The following is a 22,920-nucleotide window of genomic DNA, read 5'->3' as shown; positions in this document are numbered from 1 at the left end:
CCGAGCAGTTGGGACTACAGGCGCCGCCACAAAGCCCGGCTATTTTTTGTTGCAGTTTGGCCGGGGCTAGGTTTGAACCCGCCACCCTCGGCATATGGGGCCGGCGCCCTACTCACTGAGCCACAGGTGCCGCCCTAAACTGATTTCTTATACCCCCAATGAATCCCCAACAATAAAATTTAAAAAAAAATTTTTTTTCAATTATTTAGCTTTCTTAAATTCCATTAAAACATCTATAAGTATACATATAGCCAGTTTCTTTTTATACCAAGGATATTTTAAAGTAGCACAGGGTCAAATAAGTAATTCATTATCATTAGAATTTTAAGATTTAGTAGTTAAAAATGAAGTAAAAAGATTATTTTTGGTCTTACAATTATTTCCAACTTTTTTCCCCCAAAAGTTGCATGAAATATATACTTCAAAGAATCATACATCTCAGGACAGAGTTTCCAAGAACATTTCATCCAATCACATGCCTCTTTGCTGATCAAATGCTACAATCCTCATTTTATAGAACAATTTAAAGGGAGTAGAAAATAATAAAAGTAATTATTTTTTCCCAGAAGGAATAGTCACCCTAATATGGAAAAAAAAAACCTACTGTAAGGTAAGTTAACAAATTCTTTCCCCTCTGCAGCACACTGGAAAAAGAAGAGTTGCTTACTGGAGCAGGTGAAAATTTCGGCTTTCAGAAGGGGTAAATCAAAACACTGGCAGTTTGGTATCTACTAGGACAAAGAAGGACAGCTCCAACTACCAACTACAAGGTGTTCAGAGATTTGGAAATGGGGCAAAAGTGGGAGATCAATTGCTGGTCCCAGGCTTAGGTACATAACAGTCTATCAGAGCTTGTGAATGGCACTCCCCAGTATACTGGAGGAGGTTTAGCAGCAGACAGTGGGGCCAGGAGATACCCATAAGGTTTAAGCTACCAAAAAAATTTGTTTTCTAATATAAGGTCCCATTATCTAACCAAACAAATCAAACTCACAGCTCTGACCATGAGATCTCATGAAATAAATACCCTACAACTTCATTTTTATTTTTAAAATGAAATATTCAGTATGAAAACACTGTAACAAAGTAGAAAGTATATACAAATAAAATGAATTATTTTCTGTCCTTTAGAACTTAATAAAATAACTAACCTTTACTAGCTTTGTCTAAATGTCCCAAATCATCCACAAAATTCAGGATATCAGGGTACTTTTCTTCACATACTTCTACCAGGAAATGAAGTAGGGTTGTTTTCTGATCTGCTGATTTCGTGTCCTTTAGCTAAACAGAACGAGAGGAAGAGAAAACGCAAAGTCAAAAGTGCTGATAATCTGCCCACTTAAATAATGTTAATACTATATTTTGTAGATAAGAAATAAAAGAGTTGTAAAATTAGTTAATTCCATTTTTGAAAAACAAACGTTCAAATACTTAAATAGGTACTTTTTACTTGTTTGGGCAAAATTACCAATACTTGTAAAAATGGAAAAAAAATTAACCCAATCTAGTAGGCAAGCTTCTGTGGGAAAATACCTGATGAAAAGCTGAGAAAAACAGATAAAGTAGAAGTCTATGTAACAGCAGTATTTAAAACAACTCTGCGCTGTTGTCATCCACCTATCATGTGGTCCACATTCATAGACTGCTACTAGAAATTGTAGCAGTTAGAGATACAAAAACAAAACAGTCATTCTGCAAGAAGCTACTTAATAAATAATGAATATATAAATAGAAATGAAAATATTCATTTGCCCCAGTGTGAAAAATAGTATAGTGAAAATAATCACAAAGTACATGTCTGATGACAAGACATTGAAACTGAAACTTAAAAGGCAGAAAAACTGTATGGAGTTAGGGAAGAGAGGAAGGAAACTCAAAAGGCACATACTGGAGCAGCATACGAAAAGGGCTATAGAAGAGGAAGGGTAAGGGTATAAAGAGACTGAGTCATTCTAAAATAAGTGTCTATGTTAGGAAGGCAAGCAGAGACAGTGTAAAGATAAAAATCTGAAAAGGCCAGAAAATAAAAAGAAAGGTATGCCATGCAATGGAAATAGGATTTTGATTTTGTAAGAAATGGACATTTTTAAGCTGAATGAGAGATGACCAGATATACACATTAGAAAGCTCCCTCTAGCACACTGTGGATACAAGATTAGAGAAAGGGTAATAACAGAAGCATGAAGAGTAATTTAAAAAGCTGTGGCAATAATCCAGGCAGGAAAAGAAGGCAGCCCAAACTGGGGCTGTGGCCTGAGGAAGGGAGATAATGGGATCAAATGGGCCTGGAAATCCAGGTGATGCTGTTAATTGAGACATGTAGGAAAGGATGAGAAACAGATTTGGGTGGGGAGGGCACGGAAGATAATTGTTTCAGGTTTGAACACGCTAAGCTTAAACCATTTAAGTGATATCCAGGTAGAAATATCCTGAAAGGATGTAGCTTTATTTACCTAGGTATAGAATAGTGCTTTCAATATTTTTTTCATTATTGTCTGTCAAGGAGCTATTTAGGTATTTTTTTTCCTAATTGCATCTATGAAATTTTAAAACCAGGGAGGTATTACATTTATGTTTACATACGCTACTTTATTTGTGCTTTACATCTAAAAACCAGGGCAATAGATTCTTTTACTCCCACTAACTAAATTTGTATCCCTTTAGGATAATATTGCCCTTGTTGAGAATGTGCGGTTAGATCTTAGGAATAAACTGTTCTAGGAACACCAATATGTGAACTTTTCACTTCCAAAGCCAATTAGTTGAAAAAATGAATCCAAACAGCCATGTAGAATGAAAGGAAAAGGAAGGATACGGGCTTGAGAAAATGACCTGGGTGGACCAATCCTAATCTGAAGTAGCCAAAAACATGTAATCAGAGGAAGAACTAGTTAAGCTAAACCTCAAGCAATGGTGGGAATTAGCTTAGGTTTTATGTAGTGATTGGTCGTAGGGAGCATTGGGCAGCAGGGAGTGGTATGGACACAGGACTGACAGATAATCTGGTAGCATTCCCTACTACTAAGTAATCACTCAGAACAGAGAAACATATAAAGGATTAAAAAAAGGGTGGCTCGAAGGAGTAAGGCGCCAGCCCCATATGCCGGAGGTGGCGGGTTAAAAATAAAAAAAAGGATTAAAAAAATTCACTGTTCTCTAGCAGAATTAAATTTACAACTGGAAATCCATGGTGTACCTCATTGGACAAAGTCCTATTTAACGTACTTCCTTTCCAACAATTTCCCACTTAAAAATAGGCTCTTATATAAATATATAGCCATAAATAATATTTTTTAAACATTTCACATCACTAAATCTATACCACTATCAGAAAAATACTAAATAATTGCTAAGATCTGATAGTAGAAGAATGAGAGATTTCTGTGCCATCACATTCACTGTTTACTGATGCAAAACTATCATAACCCTGGAACCTTTGAGTGACCCACCTAGACAGCCTCACTTTTACCTGATTACATGTGTAATAGGTTCAAATACATTGACATACTCAACATGAGACTCAAAGAATGGTTCCTGCACTTCAAACAGACTGAATTATGAACACTTAGTCCATCATTTGGTACCTTGCTTGAAAGGAATACATACTCTATAGCATTCGGCTGAATATTTGTAAAAAGTACACTTCAAAAATATGGCTCCATTATTAGACAAATTGCTAGTAACATGTTTGGATGACCTGGCAATGTCAAAACATGTCCTTAATTCAGTAATAGCCTTGTACAAGTTACTAGATCTTAGCTTTCACACAGATAAAATAAGAAAATGGAATTGAATATAGGAAGGGAATGCTGAAATTATTTTTTACTGTAAAAATAGTAAGCATACATTGTATTTGACCTAAGTGTTAGTAGACAAGGGAAGTCTAACTAAAAAAAAAAAAAAAAAAACTAGAATAAAAATGAAGAAATCTCTTTATATTTTCAGTTCACAGAGTTATTTTTGTGTGCTTGGGCCAGTTGGAAACTTTCTATGGGTTTCAATTTTTACATATAAATCTATGAATATTAATCCAATGCTTAAGTCTCCTTACAATTCTATGATCTCATTCATATTATCAGCTTAAACAAATAGGGCCAGAGAGAAAGCAGCAAACTTTCACAAATACAGTTTTTTCTTGTATAACAACCAAGAGTTGACATAAAAGCTATCTTCTGGTTTGTTAAAAAGTTTACTAGTAGTGAAGATTCTTTATTCTCCTCTCTCCTTACAGCAGCGATTCTCAATCTGTCAGTTGTGACCCACAGGAACTATATGAAAGGGCTGCAGCATTAAGAAGGTTGAGAACCACTGCTTTACAACAATCACTGGTTGGACAGTTCTCTTCCTACAGCGGACTCTCTGAGTATGACTAGTCCTAGTCTACACCCTTCCATACTATGCTTCTTTCATGAGAAGCTAGGTCAATGGCCTGGGTGAAATGTTGATTAAGACAAGAGCCATCTAACTCCATCCTTTGGAACGCCTGGAAAGAGGTTTTCAGTAGTATTTGTGATGTGGCTAACCAGCCCACAAATGCTATAATTAACAATATCAAGAAATCTCTCCATGATGTAACAACAACTAAGTCAATTTTGATCTTTACTCATGAGTAAAAAGAATTCAGAATTAGAACTGGAACACAATATAGTTTGTAGCATATAACAGTTTAATAAATATTAAGTACTAGGTCAAAGACAGTTTCAAGTTATTTGGAGACAATTATAAAGCTAAACACTAATTTAGAGAGGAAGGTGTTATCATGGATTGATTGTCTTGTTGAAAACACCAACTGATTACCAGCATACTAGTAACTGTCTCCTATTAAAAAGAATACTCATTGAATAGTAAATGGGAGCACGATTCTTCCATCAATCCAAAGTCTGTATTTAGTAATGGAGAGACAATAACAACAAAAATCAAACTTACAGATAAATAAATTTAAAACTAAGCCTAATACATGATAAAAGGTTCAGATAAAAAGTATTATGCTGAAAATGCATGGTGTTTCATTTACAAATAACTATTCAGCCCTGAACTCTAGGGCAGAAATTCTTTAAGATTCATGTTCTAACATTCTCAGGAAAAATTTTACAGTGCTGCCAAGGTATTCTTCCTGATTCAACTACTCTATTTGCTTCCTCACTCTTCCAAATTAAAAAAAAAAGGCAAGCTTCCCCAAAGCACAAAAGCAGAAAATGTCTTTATCTACTTGCTCAATATTTTTTTCATTTCTCTAATAAACATTAACTTAAAAAGGTACATTAGATTTCTACTTATACCATAATCAGTGACTTGGCTAGAATAAGTCAACCTGGGAAATAATTTTGTTGAAAATGAAGAACTTAATCACATTTATAATATTCAATCTTTGAAAGAAAATGAAACTAAAATATTTGCTTTAAAAATTTGTTCAGGTTAAAAAATATGCTTTATTTAAATTTTAACAGATATTGCTTGACAGAATATTTTTTCTATCATTGTCAAGAGATTTATCTTACTGATGAATAATCATCACTGTTAAATAGAATTTATTTATTTATGTATCATTCCTTTAAGGTACATTTAATGTGGCATAAATGTCAAATAAACAAAAAGATAAATGGGGTTTCTCCAGCCACTCTGTTCATTCCAGACAAAATAATGTTAAAAGCAGATCCTGTAATAAATCATGGCCTAGTTGTCAGTCTGTAGTAATTCTCCCTTATAGCTACAATACAAGGTTTTGGAATATTTTTAAAGTATTCAGAACAAATTTGGATGACATTTAAAGAATATTCCATTGTTTTGGTCATATAAACAAAATTGTTAAAAGGAAAATTAAGTATATTAAGTGATATTCAGAATCCAAAGAACGATAACACCTTACTTTTTAAATAATGAAATTTACGTATCTTAGGAATATTGTCAAATTAGTAACTCTCCTCTCCATTATTATGTTCTCTTAACTTAAGCATGGATCAAAATATCAATGACTCTTTAGATGTTACAGACATTAGTAAACACCAGAAACATGACAAAATTCTGATCCCCTTGTTATGGCCCCATGAACACTGCAGAAGGCCCCAACTTGTGAACAATATAAATGCTGAGGGCAACGGTAGCAATCCTTGTTTGGTGCTTACCATGAAACACAGACCAGCTAAATAATATAACACATGTTAAGTGCTTTAAACATACAAAAAATCCCTAAGGAAGAGCCTAGTATTATGTCCATTATTAAGAAAATAGAAAGTCAGGCTCAGTGGTGTGCCTATAGTCCCAGCTACTAGGTACTAGAAAGGCTGAGGTGGGAGGATCCCTTGAGCCCAGGAGTCCAACGTCAGACTGGGTAGAGAAAGAGAGAGGGAGAGGTAGAGGGAGGCAGGCATTCTCAAACTTTTTAAACAGGGGGCCAATTCACTGTCCCTCAGACCATTGGAGGGTCGGACCATAGTTTAAAAAAAAAAAAAAACAACTATGAACAAATTTCTAGGCACACTGCACATATCTTATTTTGAAGTAAAAAAACAAAACGGGAACAAACACAATCACACCGCCTCATGTGGCCAGCGGGCTGTAGTTTGAGGACCCCTGGTTTAGAGTATAGAGAGATCATACAGCCTGGATCACACAGGACATAGGCACTATCTAATAGAAATAATAAAGTTCTTAGCCACTATAAAATATAGGTCCTCTACAAAAATCTTTGAACTAGTTTATTAGTCACCAAAAGAAACAAAATTCCTAAGAATATAGTGGGAAAAACTCGTGGAAAGACAACAAAAGAGCACTAATGCAACCTAAAATATCAAAGCCCTATAAACTGCTAATTCCGGCCTGGAAAGCCTCTGAAAACAGACACTATCTACCCTAAGGTCATTTCTAGTTCTAAGATTCTGACATTCTTTCTATTGCTTTATTTATAAAATAAACAAAATGCTACCCGAATCACATCAAACAACAAATCTATATGTATTTCTGTTAGATTATTGCCGACAAAATATTATACAATATGGTTGAAGAGAAATTTAACCTTCAAACAATTTACACAAGTGTATTTTAATAACATCACATCCCATGTCAAATCCTTTGCAGAATAAAATGGGTTATGTATGCATGAAATAGCTTCTCTAAAAATAAGTTAAAGTTGTCCACATGAAAATATATGTGTGAAGACATATTGACAAAGACTATATCATAACTGCTCAGACAGGAAGCTCAAAAGTCAATATGCTGGTACATATTCATTAGTGAAACCCATGATGCTTATAGAATGAATAATCTTTTCTGATGTGTGTATGTGTATGATTTTAAATAACCACTATGCTGAGGAAATATTTTTAAAAGACTGGTATCACTCCAATGAGAATGACAATGAAATCCTTGAAATAAATAAAACAAGATGTGTATGCCATAGTCATAATCATTAATACTATAACAAAACTTTCATAATAGTTTTAAACATAAAACCAATTAAGATTACTTATGACGTTCATATACAAAAACAAATTACTTAATTTTCATTTTAAAATGATAAGGACAGTTGAAACATTAAATGACCAAGAAAATATTTTATAGGCGTTGTGATGGACGCCTTTATAATTACAATAAGCTGGTTTCTGCCACATACAGACCTTCTCTGTTTTTAACATCTTACTTTTGAATTTTGGTGAGCACAAAAATTCCTATATGAAAAGAATTTTGCACTTTACTTAAAGGTTTGCTACTACATGATCTATCGTATTATTGTTCAATGTTCTCCTTATACTGCCCACTTTTTCCACAAGAGATTTAGCACAGGTCAATGCTTTTTATAAAAAGAACTATAATAATTCCTTTCAATATTTATAGATGAGAAAAAATATTCGCAACAGGTAAATGGTAAAATATATTCACAACAGGTAAATGGTAAAAAAAAAAAAAAAAAACTAGAGTAAATAATTTGCAAAGGAAGAAAAACAATTAGAATACAAATACATTTTTTAAAAAGCTATGCTCTTTGGTGATCAAAGATATACAAAAATATAAGATATTTTTCACCAACTATATTAGCCCTCTCCATCAAAAAAGAACACCAAGAACACCTAATCATGGCAGGGTTGCAGCAAGACTGACACTTTCATATGCTGCTACAGACACGTGCAAATCAGTAAAATCCGCTAACAGTGGTTCTCAACCTTCCTAATGCCGCGGCCCTTTAATACAGTTCCTGTGGGTCACGACCCACAGGTTGAGATTGCTGCTCTAGAAGAACAATTTTGTAATGTATTCCAAAAGTTATAAAAATATTCTCGTTTGGTGTAGTTTCAGAAAACTCACTGGAGCCCAATATCATCCAACTAAATGTACATAACTAAAGCACTGACATATTAACCTAATAGTAACAATTTTTCCATAGGAATGACAATTAGAGTAAATGCTTAGAAAGTGAACATATCTAGATCATTAATGTAAATGCAGTGAAACATTAAAGTTTTCTTAACTTTTTTTTTTTAAGAGAAAGACTTTCATTGTGTCACCCTCAGTAGAGTACAGTGGCATGACAGCTCACAGCAACCTCAAACTCTTGGGCTCAAGTGATTCTCTTGCTTCAGCCTCCCGAGTAGGTGGGACTAAAGGCGTCCATCACAACGCCCAGATTATTTTTTTTTTACAGATGGGTCTCACTCTCGCTTAGGCTGTTCTTGAACTCCTGAGCTCAGATAATCCACCTGCCTCTGTCTCCCAGTGTGCTAGGATTACACGTGTGAGCCACCATGCCTGGCCAACTCTTAAGATTTTAAGTAATTAGCAGATTATTTTTCAGAGCAGTTTTCGCTTTATAGGAAAAATAAATGAGCAAAACTTAAGAGAGCTCCTATACACCTTGCCCTCCACATAAAAATCCCTCTATTATTAACATTGTATGTTAGTATAGTACATTTTGTACCACTATTGATACATTATGGTTAACTAGTGTCCATAGTTTATATTAAGTTTCAATCTGTATGTTCTATAGTTTATATGTTTTAACAAAATTGTTATTTATCCCTAAAGTGTCAGGCAGAATAATTTTATCACCCTAAAAAATTATGTGTCCTACCTATTCATCATTTCCTTCTTTCATCTCCCCAGTCAGCCACTGACCGTTTTTCAGTCTCTATAACTTTGTCTTTTACAGAACACTGAATAGTTGGAAGCATATAGTATACAGCCTTTCCAGTCTGGATTCTTGAACTTAGCAATGTGAACTTAAGGTTTCTCTATGTCTTTTCTTGGCTTGAGAGATTATTTTTAATACTGAATAATATTTTATTATATAGGTATACCACTGTTTGTCCATTCACCTATTAAGGGCATCTTGGTCACCTCCAAGTTTTGGCAATTACAAATAGAACTGCCATAAACATGTGTATGTAGGTTTTTGCATCAATGTTAAGTTTTCACGTCATGTGAGTAAATAGTCAGGAATGTGATTACCTAATGGTTTGTTCTATGGGTAGCTTTGTAATTGCCAGTATTCCATGATGGATATATCCTTTTCCATTCCCACTAGTAATGAATGAGGGTTGCACCACATCCTCAGCACCATTTGATGCTGTCCATGTTTTGGATTTTAGTCATTCTAGTATGTATGGGTCAGTGTTTCATTGTCTTAGTGTGCAATTACCTAATGACATATGATGCTGAATATTGCAGGGACCTAAAAACTCTATCTCCATCCTCTTAAGGTCCCAGCTAGGTGTAAGAATTAAATTGACATAAGATAGAATAAGAAGAGAAAGTAGTACAAGTTTTATGTGGCGTGGAAGGCATCAAAGAAATGAAGACCCAAAGAAGTAGAGTCAATTACTTACATACAGGATGGCACAAAGAATAGTTAGTTACGGAGAGGCAACTAAATTAGGTGGGGAAGTTTACAAGAGTTATTTTTAACAAAAGTCTGTACAGAATTTTCTCAGTGGTTTTAACTTCTCATATTGAAGATAAGGATGTTGCATCTTTTTGGTATAGGAAGGTCACCTTTTACAAGAGTATCTCACCTTGTGCTTTTAAGAAACAGCATGGATCAAAGTGATCTTTTCGCACCTGCTGTTTTTCAGGTGTCTTTAACTTAAATAGTCAATATGCCAGAATAGCATATTTTGATTACTTCAGAATCTTCTCATATGTTTATTAGCCATCTGTAAGTCTTCATTGGTGCACGTCTGTTCATGTTTTTTGATTATTTTTTAACTTGTTTACTTTTTTTTTGTTGTTGTTGTTTTTGTGGTTTTTGGCCGGGGCTGGGTTTGAACCCACCACCTCCGGCATATGGGACCGGCACCCTACTCCTTGAGCCACAGACGCCGCCCCTTGTTTACCTTTTTATTGTTAAGTTGTGATTATTTTTGATAAAAGTCCTTTCTTCATATGTGTTATACAAAGAATTTCTCCCAGTCTGTAACTTCATTCACTTATCCTTTGGTCAGAGAAGTTTTTAATTTTTTATCTTATTTTTAACGTACATGTATATTATAGGGCACATTTGATGTTTTGATATAGACATATAATGTGTAATAATCAAATCAGGTTAACTGAGGTTTCGAACACCTCAAGCATTTATCATTTCTTTGCGTTACGAACATTCCAATTCTACCCTTTAGGTATTTTAAAGTATACCATAACTTATTGTGGACTATAGTCACTTCGTTGTACTATCAAACATTATTCATTCTATCAAACCAGAAGTTTTTAAATTTAATGTAGTCCAACTTACCAATTGTTTCTTTCATAGATGATGTTTTTAGTCTTGTCTAAAAGGTCATCCCCAAATCTAAGACCACACAAGCTTTCTCTTATGTTACCTTCTGTAAAATGAATAGTCTTGAGTTCTACCCTTAGTTCTATGATACATTTTGAGTTATTTTCTATGAAAAATGAGGTCTGTGTCAATACTTATTTTTACGTACATGTTCCGGCACCTTTTCACTAAAAGACTATTCTTTTTCCATTGAATCACTTTTGTGGCTTTGTCAAAGATCAGTTGACTTGACGTATGTTGGCCTACTTCTGGGCTCTTATTCTGTCCCACTGCCACCCATACCACAATCCTTTGATTACTGTGGCTTTGTACTTGTGTCAGACCCCTCCAACTTACCTCTCCATATACGCCAATAACAGTGAAGATGAGAAGCTAATTAAGGACACAACTCCCTTCACCATAGTTTCAAAGAAAATGAAATACCTAGGAATATACCTAACGAAGGAGGTGAAGGACCTCTATAAAGAAAATTATGAACTCCTCAGAAAGGAAATAGCAGAGGATATTAACAAATGGAAGAACACACCAGGCTCATGGATGGGAAGAATCAACATTGTTATGTCTATACTTCCCAAAGCAATCTACCTATTCAATGCCATTCCTATCAAAATACCAACATCATACTCTCAAGATTTAGAAAAAATGATTCTGCGTTTTGTATGGAACCAGAAAAAACCCCATATAGCTAAGGCCGTTCTTAGTAATAAAAATAAAGCTGAGGGCATCAGCATATCAGATTTTAGGCTGTACTACAAAGTCATAGTGGTCAAGACAGCATGATACTAGCACAAAAATAGAGACATAGACACTTGGAATTGAATAGAAAACCAGGAAATGAAACTAACATCTTACAACCACCTAATCTTTGATAAACCAAACAAGAACATACCTTGGGGAAAAACTCCCTATTCAATAAATGATGTTGGGAGAACTGGATGTCTACATGTAAAAGATTGAAACTGGACCCACACCTTTCCCCATTCACAAAAATTGATTCAAGATGGATAAAGGACTGAAATTTAAGGCATGAAAGAATAAAAATCCTCAAAGAAAGCATTGGAAAAACACTGGAAGATATTGGCCTGGGGAAAGACTTCATGAAGAAGATTGCCATGGCAATTGCAACAACAACAACAAAAATAAACAAATGGGACTTCATTAAACTGAAAAGCTTCTGTACAGCTAAGGAGACAACAACCAAAGCAAAGAGACAACCTACACAATGGGAAAGGATTTTTGCATATTTTGAATCAGACAAAAGGTTGATAACTAGGATCTATAGAGAACTCAAATTAATCCACATGAAAAAAGGCAACAATCCCATATATCAATGGGCAAGAGACATGAATAGAACTTTCTCTAAAGAAGACAGACGAATGGCCAACAAACATATGAAAAAATGTTCATCATCTCTATCTATTAGAGAAATGCAAATCAAAACCACCCTGAGATACCATCTAACCCTAGCGAGAATGGCCCACATCACAAAATCTCAAAACTGCAGATGCTGGCGTGGATGTGGAGAGAAGGGAACACTTTTACACTGCTGGTGGGACTGCAAACTAGTACAACCTTTCTGGAAGGAAGTATGGAGAAACCTCAAAGCACTCAAGCTAGTACTCCCATTTGATCCTGCAATCCCATTACTGGGCATCTACCCAGAAGGAAAAAAATCCTCTTATCATAAGGACACTTGTACTAGACTGTTTATTGCAGCTCAATTTACAATCGCCAAAATGTGGAAACAGCCTAAATGCCCACCAACCCAGGAATGGATTAACAAGCTGTGGTATATGTATACCATGGAATACTATTCAGCTATTAAAAAAAATGAAGACTTTACATCCTTCGTATTAACCTGGATGGAATTGGAAGACATTATTCTTAGTAAAGCATCACAAGAATGGAGAAGCATGAATCCTATGTACTCAATTTTGATATGAGGACAATTAAGGTTATGGAGGGGAAGGAAAAGCAAAGATAGGGAAGGAGGGAGGGCGGCGGGGCCTTTTGCCTGCCACACCTTCTGGGGGCAAGACATGATTGCAAGGGGGACTTTACCTAACAAATGCAATCAGCGTAACCTGGCTTATTATACCCTCAAAGAATCCCCAACAATAATAAAAAAAAAAGTCATTTCATCAATATCTATAAAATAACTTGCTGGAATTTTAATTGGGGTTGTGTTGAATCTATAGATTAAGTTGGAAAGAATTCACATAGTAATAATATTGAGATATACTTTCCATGAAAAAGTTTATCTTTCTTTTGTTTTAGATCTTCTTTCTTTCATCAAAGTTTTATAGTTTTTCTCATATAGATCTCGTATGTATTTTGTTACATTTTTACCTACGTCTGGTGCTAAAAAATAATATTTTTAAAATAAAATTGTGTTGTTTTTATAAGGAAAACCAATTAACTTTTTTAATTATGTGACCCTCCGTAGGTCCTGAAACTTTGCTATAATTACTTACTAGCTCCAGAAAGTTTGTTTTTTTGTCTATTTGGGGCAGGGGAGGAATTTTTCACATGGACACCATTTTATCTGTGAACAAACAGTTGTATTTTTTCCTTCCCAATCTGTATGCCTTTTATTCATCTTTCTTGTCTTAAATATTAGCTAGGACTTTTAACACAAAATTAGATAGGAGTGACAAAGGAGACAAAAGACAGACTTGCCTTGTTTCTAATCGGCTTCTATTTACTTGGACAGTTCATTAGTATGGTGCCAGCTATAGGTTTTATGCAGAAGCTCTTTACCCATTTGAGGACGTTCCATTCTATTCCTAGTTTTTTGAGAACTTTTATCATGAATGCATTTTGGATTTTATCAAATGCTATTCTGCATCTATTTATACGTTGATATGATTTTTCATCTTTAGCCCATTGGTATGATGAATTATATTAATTGATTTTCAAATATCAAGCCAACCTGGGCTCATTACAGAATGACTTAGGAAGTGTTCTCTCTGCTTCTGTTTACTCAGACAGATTTACAGAATTCTTGTTATTTCTTGTTATATGTTCGGTGGAATTTACTGGTAAAACCATCTGAGTCTTGTTCTGTTTGGAAAGGTTATTAGTTAGTGGTTCCATTCACTTTAATAGACTTGGATTATCCATTTCTTCTTGTGTGAGTTTTGCTAGATTGTATCCATCAAGGTCCATTTCATCTAGGTTATCACATTTATAGGCTTTGTGTTGTTAGCAATATTCCTTTATTATTGCTTTAGTTCCATGAGATAAGTAATGACTGTTTTTCCATTTTTGCGGTGTTTTGCTAGGTAGAATGTTCTCCAAATGCAGCCAGGTTGCTACAAAAAATATGAAATCTGCATCTTTTTATTGCCAAAGAGTATTCCATGGTATACAGCCCAAATTTATTAATCCATTCATGTGTTGAGAGCACTTAGGTTGTCTCTATCTTTGCAATTGTGAAGTGTGGTGCTATAAACACTTGAATGCAAAAGTCCTTATAGTAAAATTACGTTTTTTCTTTTGGGAAGATCCCTAGTGATGGGATTGTAGGATCAAATGGCAAGCCTACTATAGTTTGTTAAGGAATCTCTGTACTTCTTTCCACAGAGGCTGTATTAGTTTGCAGTCCCGCCAACATCGTACGAGCATTTCCTTCTCTCTGTACTCACACTGGCATCTGCTGGATTGGGACTTTGCAGTGTGGGCCATTCTCACGGGGCTAGGTGATATAGCGAAGTGGTTTTGATTTTCATTGCTCTCACGATTAGGAACAATGAACATTCTTTCATGGGTTCTTTTGGCCATTTGTCTATCCTTGTGAGAAAATTTTTTGTTCATGTCTTTTGCCCAGTTTTTAATAGAGTTGATTGATCTTTTCTTACCTAGTTTGAGTTCTTTGTACATTTTGGTTATTAGCCTTTAACATAGTTGAAGCATGCAAGTATCTTCTCCCATTCTGTAGTGTAGTATGTCTGTTTGTTAATTGTGCCCTTAGCTATGCAGAAACTTTTTAACTTGATCGGGACCTATTTATGTTTGTTGTTGCTGTGACTGGCACAGGGATTTTCTTCATGAATTCTTTCCCTAGGCCAATAAAACTCAGAGTTTTTCCCACATTTTCTTATAGGGTTTTTATAGTTTCATGTCCTAAATTTAAATCTATTACCCATTATAAGTTAATTTTTGTAAGTGGTGAGAAAGTGTGGGTCTAGTTTTCATCTTTTACGTGGTTAACCACTTCTCTCACCACCATTTATTACATAAGGATTCTTTTGTTTGCTTTGTCAAAGATCAGATGGTGATATAAGGCTGGTTTCATCTCTGGATTCTCCATTCTGTTCCACAGATCTGTGCCTCTATTTTTATGGCAATACCTCGCCTTTTTGATCACTATAGATGCACAGTATAGTCTGAAGTCTGGAATGTGATGCTTCCAGATTTATTCTTATTTTTTAGAATTATGTTAGCTGTTTGGAGTTTTTTCTGTATCCATACAAAATGTAGAACTATTTTTTTAAGAGCTTGAAGGTCTGATGTTGGTATATTAATGAGTACTCCATTAAATCTATGGATTGCTTTGGGTAGTACAGACATTTTCACAACATTGATCCTTCCAAGCCATGAGCATGATATGTTCTTCTAATTGTTAAAATCCTCTGCTATTTCTTTTCTCAGTGTTTAATACTTTTCTTTGTAAACATTCTTCACATACTTTGTTAAATATATTCCAAGGTATTTCATTTTCTTTGATGCTACTGTGAAGAGGACTGTGTCTTTGATCGGAACCTCAGTTTGACTATTGTTGGCATATCCGAAGGCTGCTGACTTCTGTACACTGATTTTATTTATTTTGATTTCTAATAAATGGATCAAACCCACTAATTTTAACTTTTAAGTAGAACACAGAAACTTCTGAACTTGACACTTAAAGGAAAACCCATGCCTGAAATACCTTAATTGGTATTTTTCCAAGTTTTCTGTAGTAATATTTCTGTATGTACCTCCAAACATGAGAACCATAGTTGAAAGCCACTTATGGACTCATTTCATCATACTCATCCCTGTTCCTCAAGAACAAATGTTCATAAATACCACTAGGTATTATTACATGAATAATATGTTGTATCTTTTGTATCTGATTCCAAACATTAAGAAAAAATGTGGACCCTTTATAAAGATGTAAAGAGTTAAGCTTCTTAGAATATAAGGAATGGAGTGACTTATCTGTTTTGTTTTTGATTATTAAAGAGGAGACTAAACTAAACCAGTTATGGCAATTAAGAATCACCTTGGGGGCGGTGCCTGTAGCTCAAAGAAGTAGGGTGCCAGCCCCATATGCCAGAGGTGGTGGGTTCAAACCCAGCCCTGGCCAAAAACTGGAAAAAAAAAAAAAAAAAAAAAAAAGAATCACCTTGGGCACTAGCTCTGATGGGGTAGTTATCTATAAGTATCGTATTGAGGAAGGTTCTCAGGGTAGGTATTTGGTTGGGAGAAAAGGGGAATCAGCAGCGATGGTTGTTATGAGAGCAGTAAGATGATAACATACAAGCAATATCTTGGCTGAACCTGAACAAATCCACTCCATCCTTTTCACTTCTGTAAAACAACAATTTTAATTTGTAATGCCTAATAACAATTAAAAGAACATAGATGATACAGAAAGTATTTATCAAAAACGACTTAATAAAGCCAACTAAATATTTCTTAGAAAAGCGTATAGATTAAATATTGCAGTGAATGAGTCATAGGGGGTTAAGCTTTGTAAATAGTTTCACATTGCTTTGGAAATCAGTTTTTTTGTGATTTCACTGGCTGCATTTTACAATGAGAATGGCACTTGTTATTTGCAAATTGCTGGCCCATAACTGCTGTACTTTAAAGGAGTACCAAAATTTACTGGTATGATTTTGCCAATCTGATAAAGAATATAAACCCCTCTAAAAAATACACTGAATTCTGATGAAACAATGAATTTGTTTGGCAGAGAACTTTCTAAACAGTAACTTCATAGAGTAAAGGAAAAAGTGATACATGAGAATCACATTTTCACAGAAATGATACACAATATTAATCTGTGTGACTGCAACAGGTATGCAAGAGAAAAACCTCCTACGATAGGCAAAGACATTCCTTCTCATGCTTTTATAGTCACTGATACTCTGTACTTAATAGAAGGTAGAGAATTCCAAAATGACTCAAGACCCTCCCTATGACCTTGCTTGGGTTCTATTATGTGCCTGAAATTCATGCTTTTTCAAAGTTTTTGTTTTTGTTTTTGTTTTTCCTTCTGAGAATAGTGTTCAGTTTGGCATGAAAGTAAAGCAGTAGTTTAGGGAAATATTTTCACCCTTTATCATTAAGTGAAGAAGAGAAGTTGTTCCTTTTTTGTTTTTATTTAGAGGTTTTCATTTTTTCCATTGAGATGTTTGTTTGTTTGTTCATTCTAGACTATCAATCAGGAATTTTGCATTCTGGGATATCCAAGTAAGGCAGAAGACGGATAAAGTACTGCTCAGCTCAAGTTGAGTATTAAAATTACCCAGGATGCTTTTTAAAATATGTCACTAATTGGGAACCACGTCCATACATTCTGAGTTAATTTAACTGGTGTAGGGACTGAGGCAGTCGGTATTTGTTAAGTATATTCCAGGTTATAAATCAATGTCATCCAGGAAAGTGCTGTCCTAATTTTAAATGTCATTCACTAGGGTTGCTAGAAACATTAAAGAAAATGTGAATCCTATGTTTGTTGTTTCTGTTGTTTTAATTACACCCATCATAGTCTTAGTGAAGTTATTCTACCTTTGGGTAGCCTGTATTTATATAATAAAAGGAATGTTCATAGATGCAATTAAAAAATCACACACTAGAAAAAAGAATTTATAGTAAAAATCAATCTAGCCTGCCACCCCAACCCTTTTAACATCAAAACTCCAACCCCCACAGCCCAGTTACCATGCGTCTTTTAATGACTCCAACTATGAGTTGAACTTATTATATATTCTACTGTCCTAGAGAACAGAAAGCTTCTCACGAAGTGACAGTATGGATAAATTTAAAGGAAAATCAATAGTTACTTGTTTCTGCAATTTTTGCAAAGAATAACAGCATAAATACTGAGAAAAAATTAGTTATTACACTTAGTAAATTCCTTCAAAACTTTATCGATTATCTCAATATAGGAAGTCAGTTTACTAATAATTTCCTAGAAGAGCTACATTCTCCAGTTGCGTTAATCAGAATGATTTGTTATTCAGAAATCACACATCAGTAAACATTTTTAAACATTATGTGTGAATTAGTAACACCTGCTTCTTAAATTTATAAGACAAAATTATTACATATATTTTAATATGACATTGAACTTTGATGGTTGGGTCAATTTATTCTTTACCTAGAATGCTGACCTACTTGAAAAAAAGATCTTGGTTTTGGCAGCAGGTTATCTTGGAGAAACACCCTCGACACTAACCAGACACAAATTTTTCCAGGTAGGCATTTTGGTCAGAAAAGCACCTACCATCTTCTGATTAGCCTTCTAAGGATAAGATTTACATTTAATCAATAACAGTCCCCCCACCAAAAGAATATAATCTCAAAATGCCTATTAACCAATTCTTCTTTTTTGAGATAGAGTCTCACTCTGTCGCTCTCCATAGAGTGTCTTAGGTGTCACAGTTCACAGCAACCTCTAACTCTTATGCTCAAGCGATCCTCTTGCGTCAGCCTCCTGAGTAGCGGGGACTACAGGTCCCTGCCACAAGGACCAGCTATTTTTTAGAGACTGGGTATTACTCTTGCTCAAGCTGGTCTCCAAATCCTGAGCTGAGGCAATCCACCTACCTCAGCCTCCCAGAGTGCTAGGACTACAGGTGTGGGCCACCATGTCCGGCCTGTGTTAGCCAATTTTTATCTAAATTTTAGTAATATTTCTGGAGAACTTCTGAAAGATGATCAGTCCTCCATTTTTCTGTATAGTTCTGTTTATACTTCTAAAAAGTCGAGCCATCAGAAAGCAAGGTTACTTATACCATTTTACCTAAACTAGAAGTGTCACTACTGTGACTAGAAAGTACATTTGTATAGGGGATGTATAGAGGAGAGGAGAGAAGCATGGTTTTAAAAGAAAGATCACTGTAATCCTAGCACTCTGGGAGGCCTAGGCAACAGGATTGGTTCAGATCAGGAATTCCTAAACAGCCTGAGCAAGAATAAAATCCCGTCTCTATAAAGTAAAATATAGAAAAATAATTACCTGGGTGTGGTGGCACACATGTGTAGCCCTAGCTGCTTGGGAGGCTGAGGCAAGAGGGTAACTTGAGCCTAGGAGTTTGAGGCTGCCGTGAGCTGTGAAGATGCCACTATACCCTAACCTGAGTGACAGAGCAAGACTCTGTCAAAAAAAAAAAAAAAAAGATCCTTATGAAACTAATTCTTTCATTTGTTGTTTATAAGGATACTATTCCACATTTTCCTTTTATAAAGATGTGCATGTGAAAATTCTTACAAAATTAGCCTTAGCTAATCAGAATAGGCCTTAATTATGAATAAGCCTTTAGCATATTAAGTTTTGTGAAAATGCTTACATCTCACTTTGCCTACCAAAAAGCCCCACATCTAAACAACCTTTAATTACATCTTAATAACAAATTCTAGTTTATGTTTACCTTATGTGACATACTTTACTTTTGTATTTATTTGTCATATATCACATCAAAGCTTTGGGATATAAAAAACAAAGGAACCGGGCGGCACCTGTGGCTCAGTCGGTAAGGTGCCGGCCCCATATACCGAGGGTGGCGGGTTCAAACCCGGCCCTGACCAAACTGCAACAAAAAAATAGCCGGGTGTTGTGGCGGGCGCCTGTAGTCCCAGCTACTTGGGAGGCTGAGGCAAGAGAATCGCTTAAGCCCAGGAGTTGGAGGTTGCTGTGAGCTGTGTGATACCATGGCACTCTACCTAGGACCATAAAGTGAAACTCTGTCTCTACAAAAAAATAAAAGAAAAAGAAAAAAAAAAACAAAGGAACCTTTTCTCTCTGACCTCAGAGACATTATAATTAGCCATCTCAATTACAAATGTATCCAAAGATACAATATAGCTCCTAAAAGTAAACTATACTATGGCTGGAAGTGAAGATCCATATACTTATTTCAAAACAATGCAAAGTTAATAATTTAATATGAATTTTCATGCATCTTCCATACTTGAGCTAAATCTGTAAAGGGCATTTAAAAGTAAGGATTTTGGATATAGAATGTTAAGTGTCATATAATTACCCAGCATGTTTTAACAGATTAAAATATTTCCCTGTCTTTCTACTGTCAAATAAATATGGAATTCCTTGTGTAGGGGCTTATCATCAAACCAAATGCTTTATACTCAGTGTGAAAATTCAATCACAATCGTCAAAGATCAAGCTGCTACTTCTGATAACAAACATGATGAGATATCATCTTGCTCAATATATGCTTTCAACTTGACATGTAGTCTAATAAAAAATATGAAGATGTAGTATTTATTTTGTTTCTTACACAACAGAAGGCTCCTATGAGGGGTGATCAAAATACCCAGTCTCAATGCATAAAAATGTAGTAAACTCCTTATCTGGAGACAGATTAACTGGTTTGAAGCCTAACTGCAGTAAGATAATAACAGCATGCTTTGCATTCATAAAAGATTTTTAAATTAGTATACATCAGTGGTTATAACTCAATGAGACAATATAAACTTATTTCCAACTACAAAATAAACATGAAACACTACATTGTGTCTTATTGCAACAAGTTTCATTAATTCACCAACTATTTATTGAGTATTTACTATGTAGCCAGCACTGTATTAGTCTACTCCACTTTATTAATTGGAACTAGCCTCCTGTCATAGCTCTTCTTAGAGGAAGGCCTGCCGCCAACTTTTTGTGAGTCAGCTATACATCTGAGATATCAAACATAAAAAGGAACAGATACTTCTGTACCAGGAAACAAACATAGTAGATCTGTAGGTATGGACTTAACTTCTCCCCTACCTTGCTCGACATCCTATTTTTATCCTTCGTCTCCCTTCTCAGAGAAAACCTGAACCTGGCAGTCTTGCTTGCCTCCTTCTTCTTCAGCCACCAAGTTCATAACCACCATGCCCTAAAAATTCCCTAAAAATTCTTCTCTGAATTCTTAACTGCCCTCTTTGTAGCTGAGCTAGCTTCTCTGTCTTAACTCTGCTGCCAAACTTTGTGTATACATTTTCATTAAAGCACTTAATCATAATTAATGGTTTACATGTGGAAAATATGCCTCCCATATATGACAGGTAAATATCAATCACATACATTAAAAAAGACAAACTTATAAGGCACCTGGCATAAGACTTCACACTGAATAACCATGCAATAGATGGGCAAAATCTTCAAGATACATTGTAGGAATGGGATTACCCATGCTAAGGGTCTTAACCAAATATAGCAGCCTGAGAAAACAAGAGAAGAAGACAGAAGGATGGAGATGAGACAGCAGAAAAGCTCACACGGCATTAATACCAAAAAGGGCTTAGGTCAGGGATATTGTGTACAAAAATTCATGATAGCCCCAAGAGAATAACTATTCAGTAAACTCATTGCTAAAGCTGAACCTGTTTCTCACCTTCGCTCCCTTACTGGCAATGGTAATAATCAAATTCCTTAATCAGAGAGTGTGGTTGTTACAAGGTCAAAAACACGAACTAGCTTTTCTTGTTATGTGCAACTGAGAGGAAATTTGTTGTTAGCAGATCAATACCAGCATTACCATGGCCCACTCCTCAAGAAAGAGCTTTGTTACATAAAACATAGAATATATTTGCTGTAAGGAAAATCAACTTGTGGAAGACCAAGGAGGCGAAAACCTCTAAACTTAACTCTTTTTCATATGCTCTAAAATTATCTTTAGATAGAAACATTTCAAAATCAATGGCATCGAAGTATATTTATTCTTACTGTAATCACTTCCCTTCATATAAAACAATCTCATTTTCTCTCCTTTTAGTCAGCTTACAAAAAACAATGCAGAGAAATCTTTAAATAGTTAAAGGTGAAAATTTAATAGCAAGCATGGGCAATACTCAATACATATACCACAGTATGCGTTTATCTGAAATACTAAGTTTAAATAATATTTTTTTTTCTTTTTTTTTTTGTAGAGACAGAGTCTCACTGTACCACCCTCGGGTAGAGTGCTGTGGCGTCACACGGCTCACAGCAACCTCTAACTCTTGGGCTTAAGCGATTCTCTTGCCTCAGCCTCCCGAGCAGCTGGGACTACAGGCGCTCGCCACAACGCCTGGCTATTTTTTGGTTGCAGTTTTGCCAGGGCCGGGTTTGAACCCGCCACCCTCAGCATATGGTGCCGGCGCCCTACTCACTGAGCCACAGGCGCCGCCCGGTTTAAATAATATTTTGATGTTCCATATCACTGGTTTAAGAAAGCACAGGTTTGTGATATAATTTTGTTATGAAACAAAATCCTTCAGTTGGATTTGCAGAACAGAGAAAATTAATATTTGGATTTAGTTCAGAGGTTGAGTAAATTAGCTCAGTTCACTGTGGGTTTGAGTTCATGGTTCAGTTCAAGTTCCTGATAATGAGTCCATCAAAATAAAAATATTTAAATAATGTAACCAAGGCTGACATTTAAGAGTAAGTGTTCAGGAAAATAAATATGTGTTTTTAAAAAAAAAACTCACTTTACAGAGAGAGCTAAGGTTAAATCCAAAGGTTTGAGCATTCCGGGAGCCTGCATTCATGTAGTTTCCCATTAGCAGTACAAGTTCCAGCAACTTGCTAAAGCTTTTGCTCTTCTTTATCTCCTCGCAGGCAGTACTGACAGCCATGATGTCAGGTTTGATGTTGTTCACCTGCTCTTCAAACTGAAGCTTAAAGAGAATAGCACTGAGCCGTGGCCGTAGTCTCTTCACATTGCTCATCTGATTGAAAAGAAAACAGCAGATTTCCTCTAAAATGCATTGTATACTTTAGCACAATACGACTGCAAGTACTCTAGGATGATTTATGGGTATGACAGTACCAAAGAAGCAATATGTCTCCTTAAACTGATAGCGGGAAGAGAGAGAAAAGCCCTGCTTGTTTTTGTAAGGAATCCAGAGTCATCCCTCAAAACCAAAATTAACAATTTAGATGCTCGATGAAA

General features: G+C 35.4%; 1 protein-coding gene across 1 annotated transcript in view; it reads right to left on the bottom strand.

Moving 5' to 3' along the window:
* DIAPH3 (diaphanous related formin 3) overlaps positions 1-22,920 on the bottom strand; it is a 578,378-nt gene that overhangs the window by 212,305 nt on the left and 343,153 nt on the right. Inside the window, exons 21-22 of the mRNA XM_053563890.1 lie at positions 22,457-22,696; positions 1,152-1,281 (exon numbers count right to left, since the gene is read on the bottom strand). Of these exons, the coding sequence (XP_053419865.1) occupies positions 1,152-1,281; positions 22,457-22,696 (370 nt within the window). The remainder of the gene's footprint in view (positions 1-1,151; positions 1,282-22,456; positions 22,697-22,920) is intronic.

Source organism: Nycticebus coucang, chromosome 15 (genome assembly GCF_027406575.1).
Source record: "Nycticebus coucang isolate mNycCou1 chromosome 15, mNycCou1.pri, whole genome shotgun sequence".
Taxonomy (NCBI): Eukaryota; Metazoa; Chordata; class Mammalia; order Primates; family Lorisidae; genus Nycticebus; species Nycticebus coucang.
The sequence above is the reverse complement of the archived record's forward strand: the minus strand, read 5'-3'. Positions and strand labels throughout refer to the sequence as shown.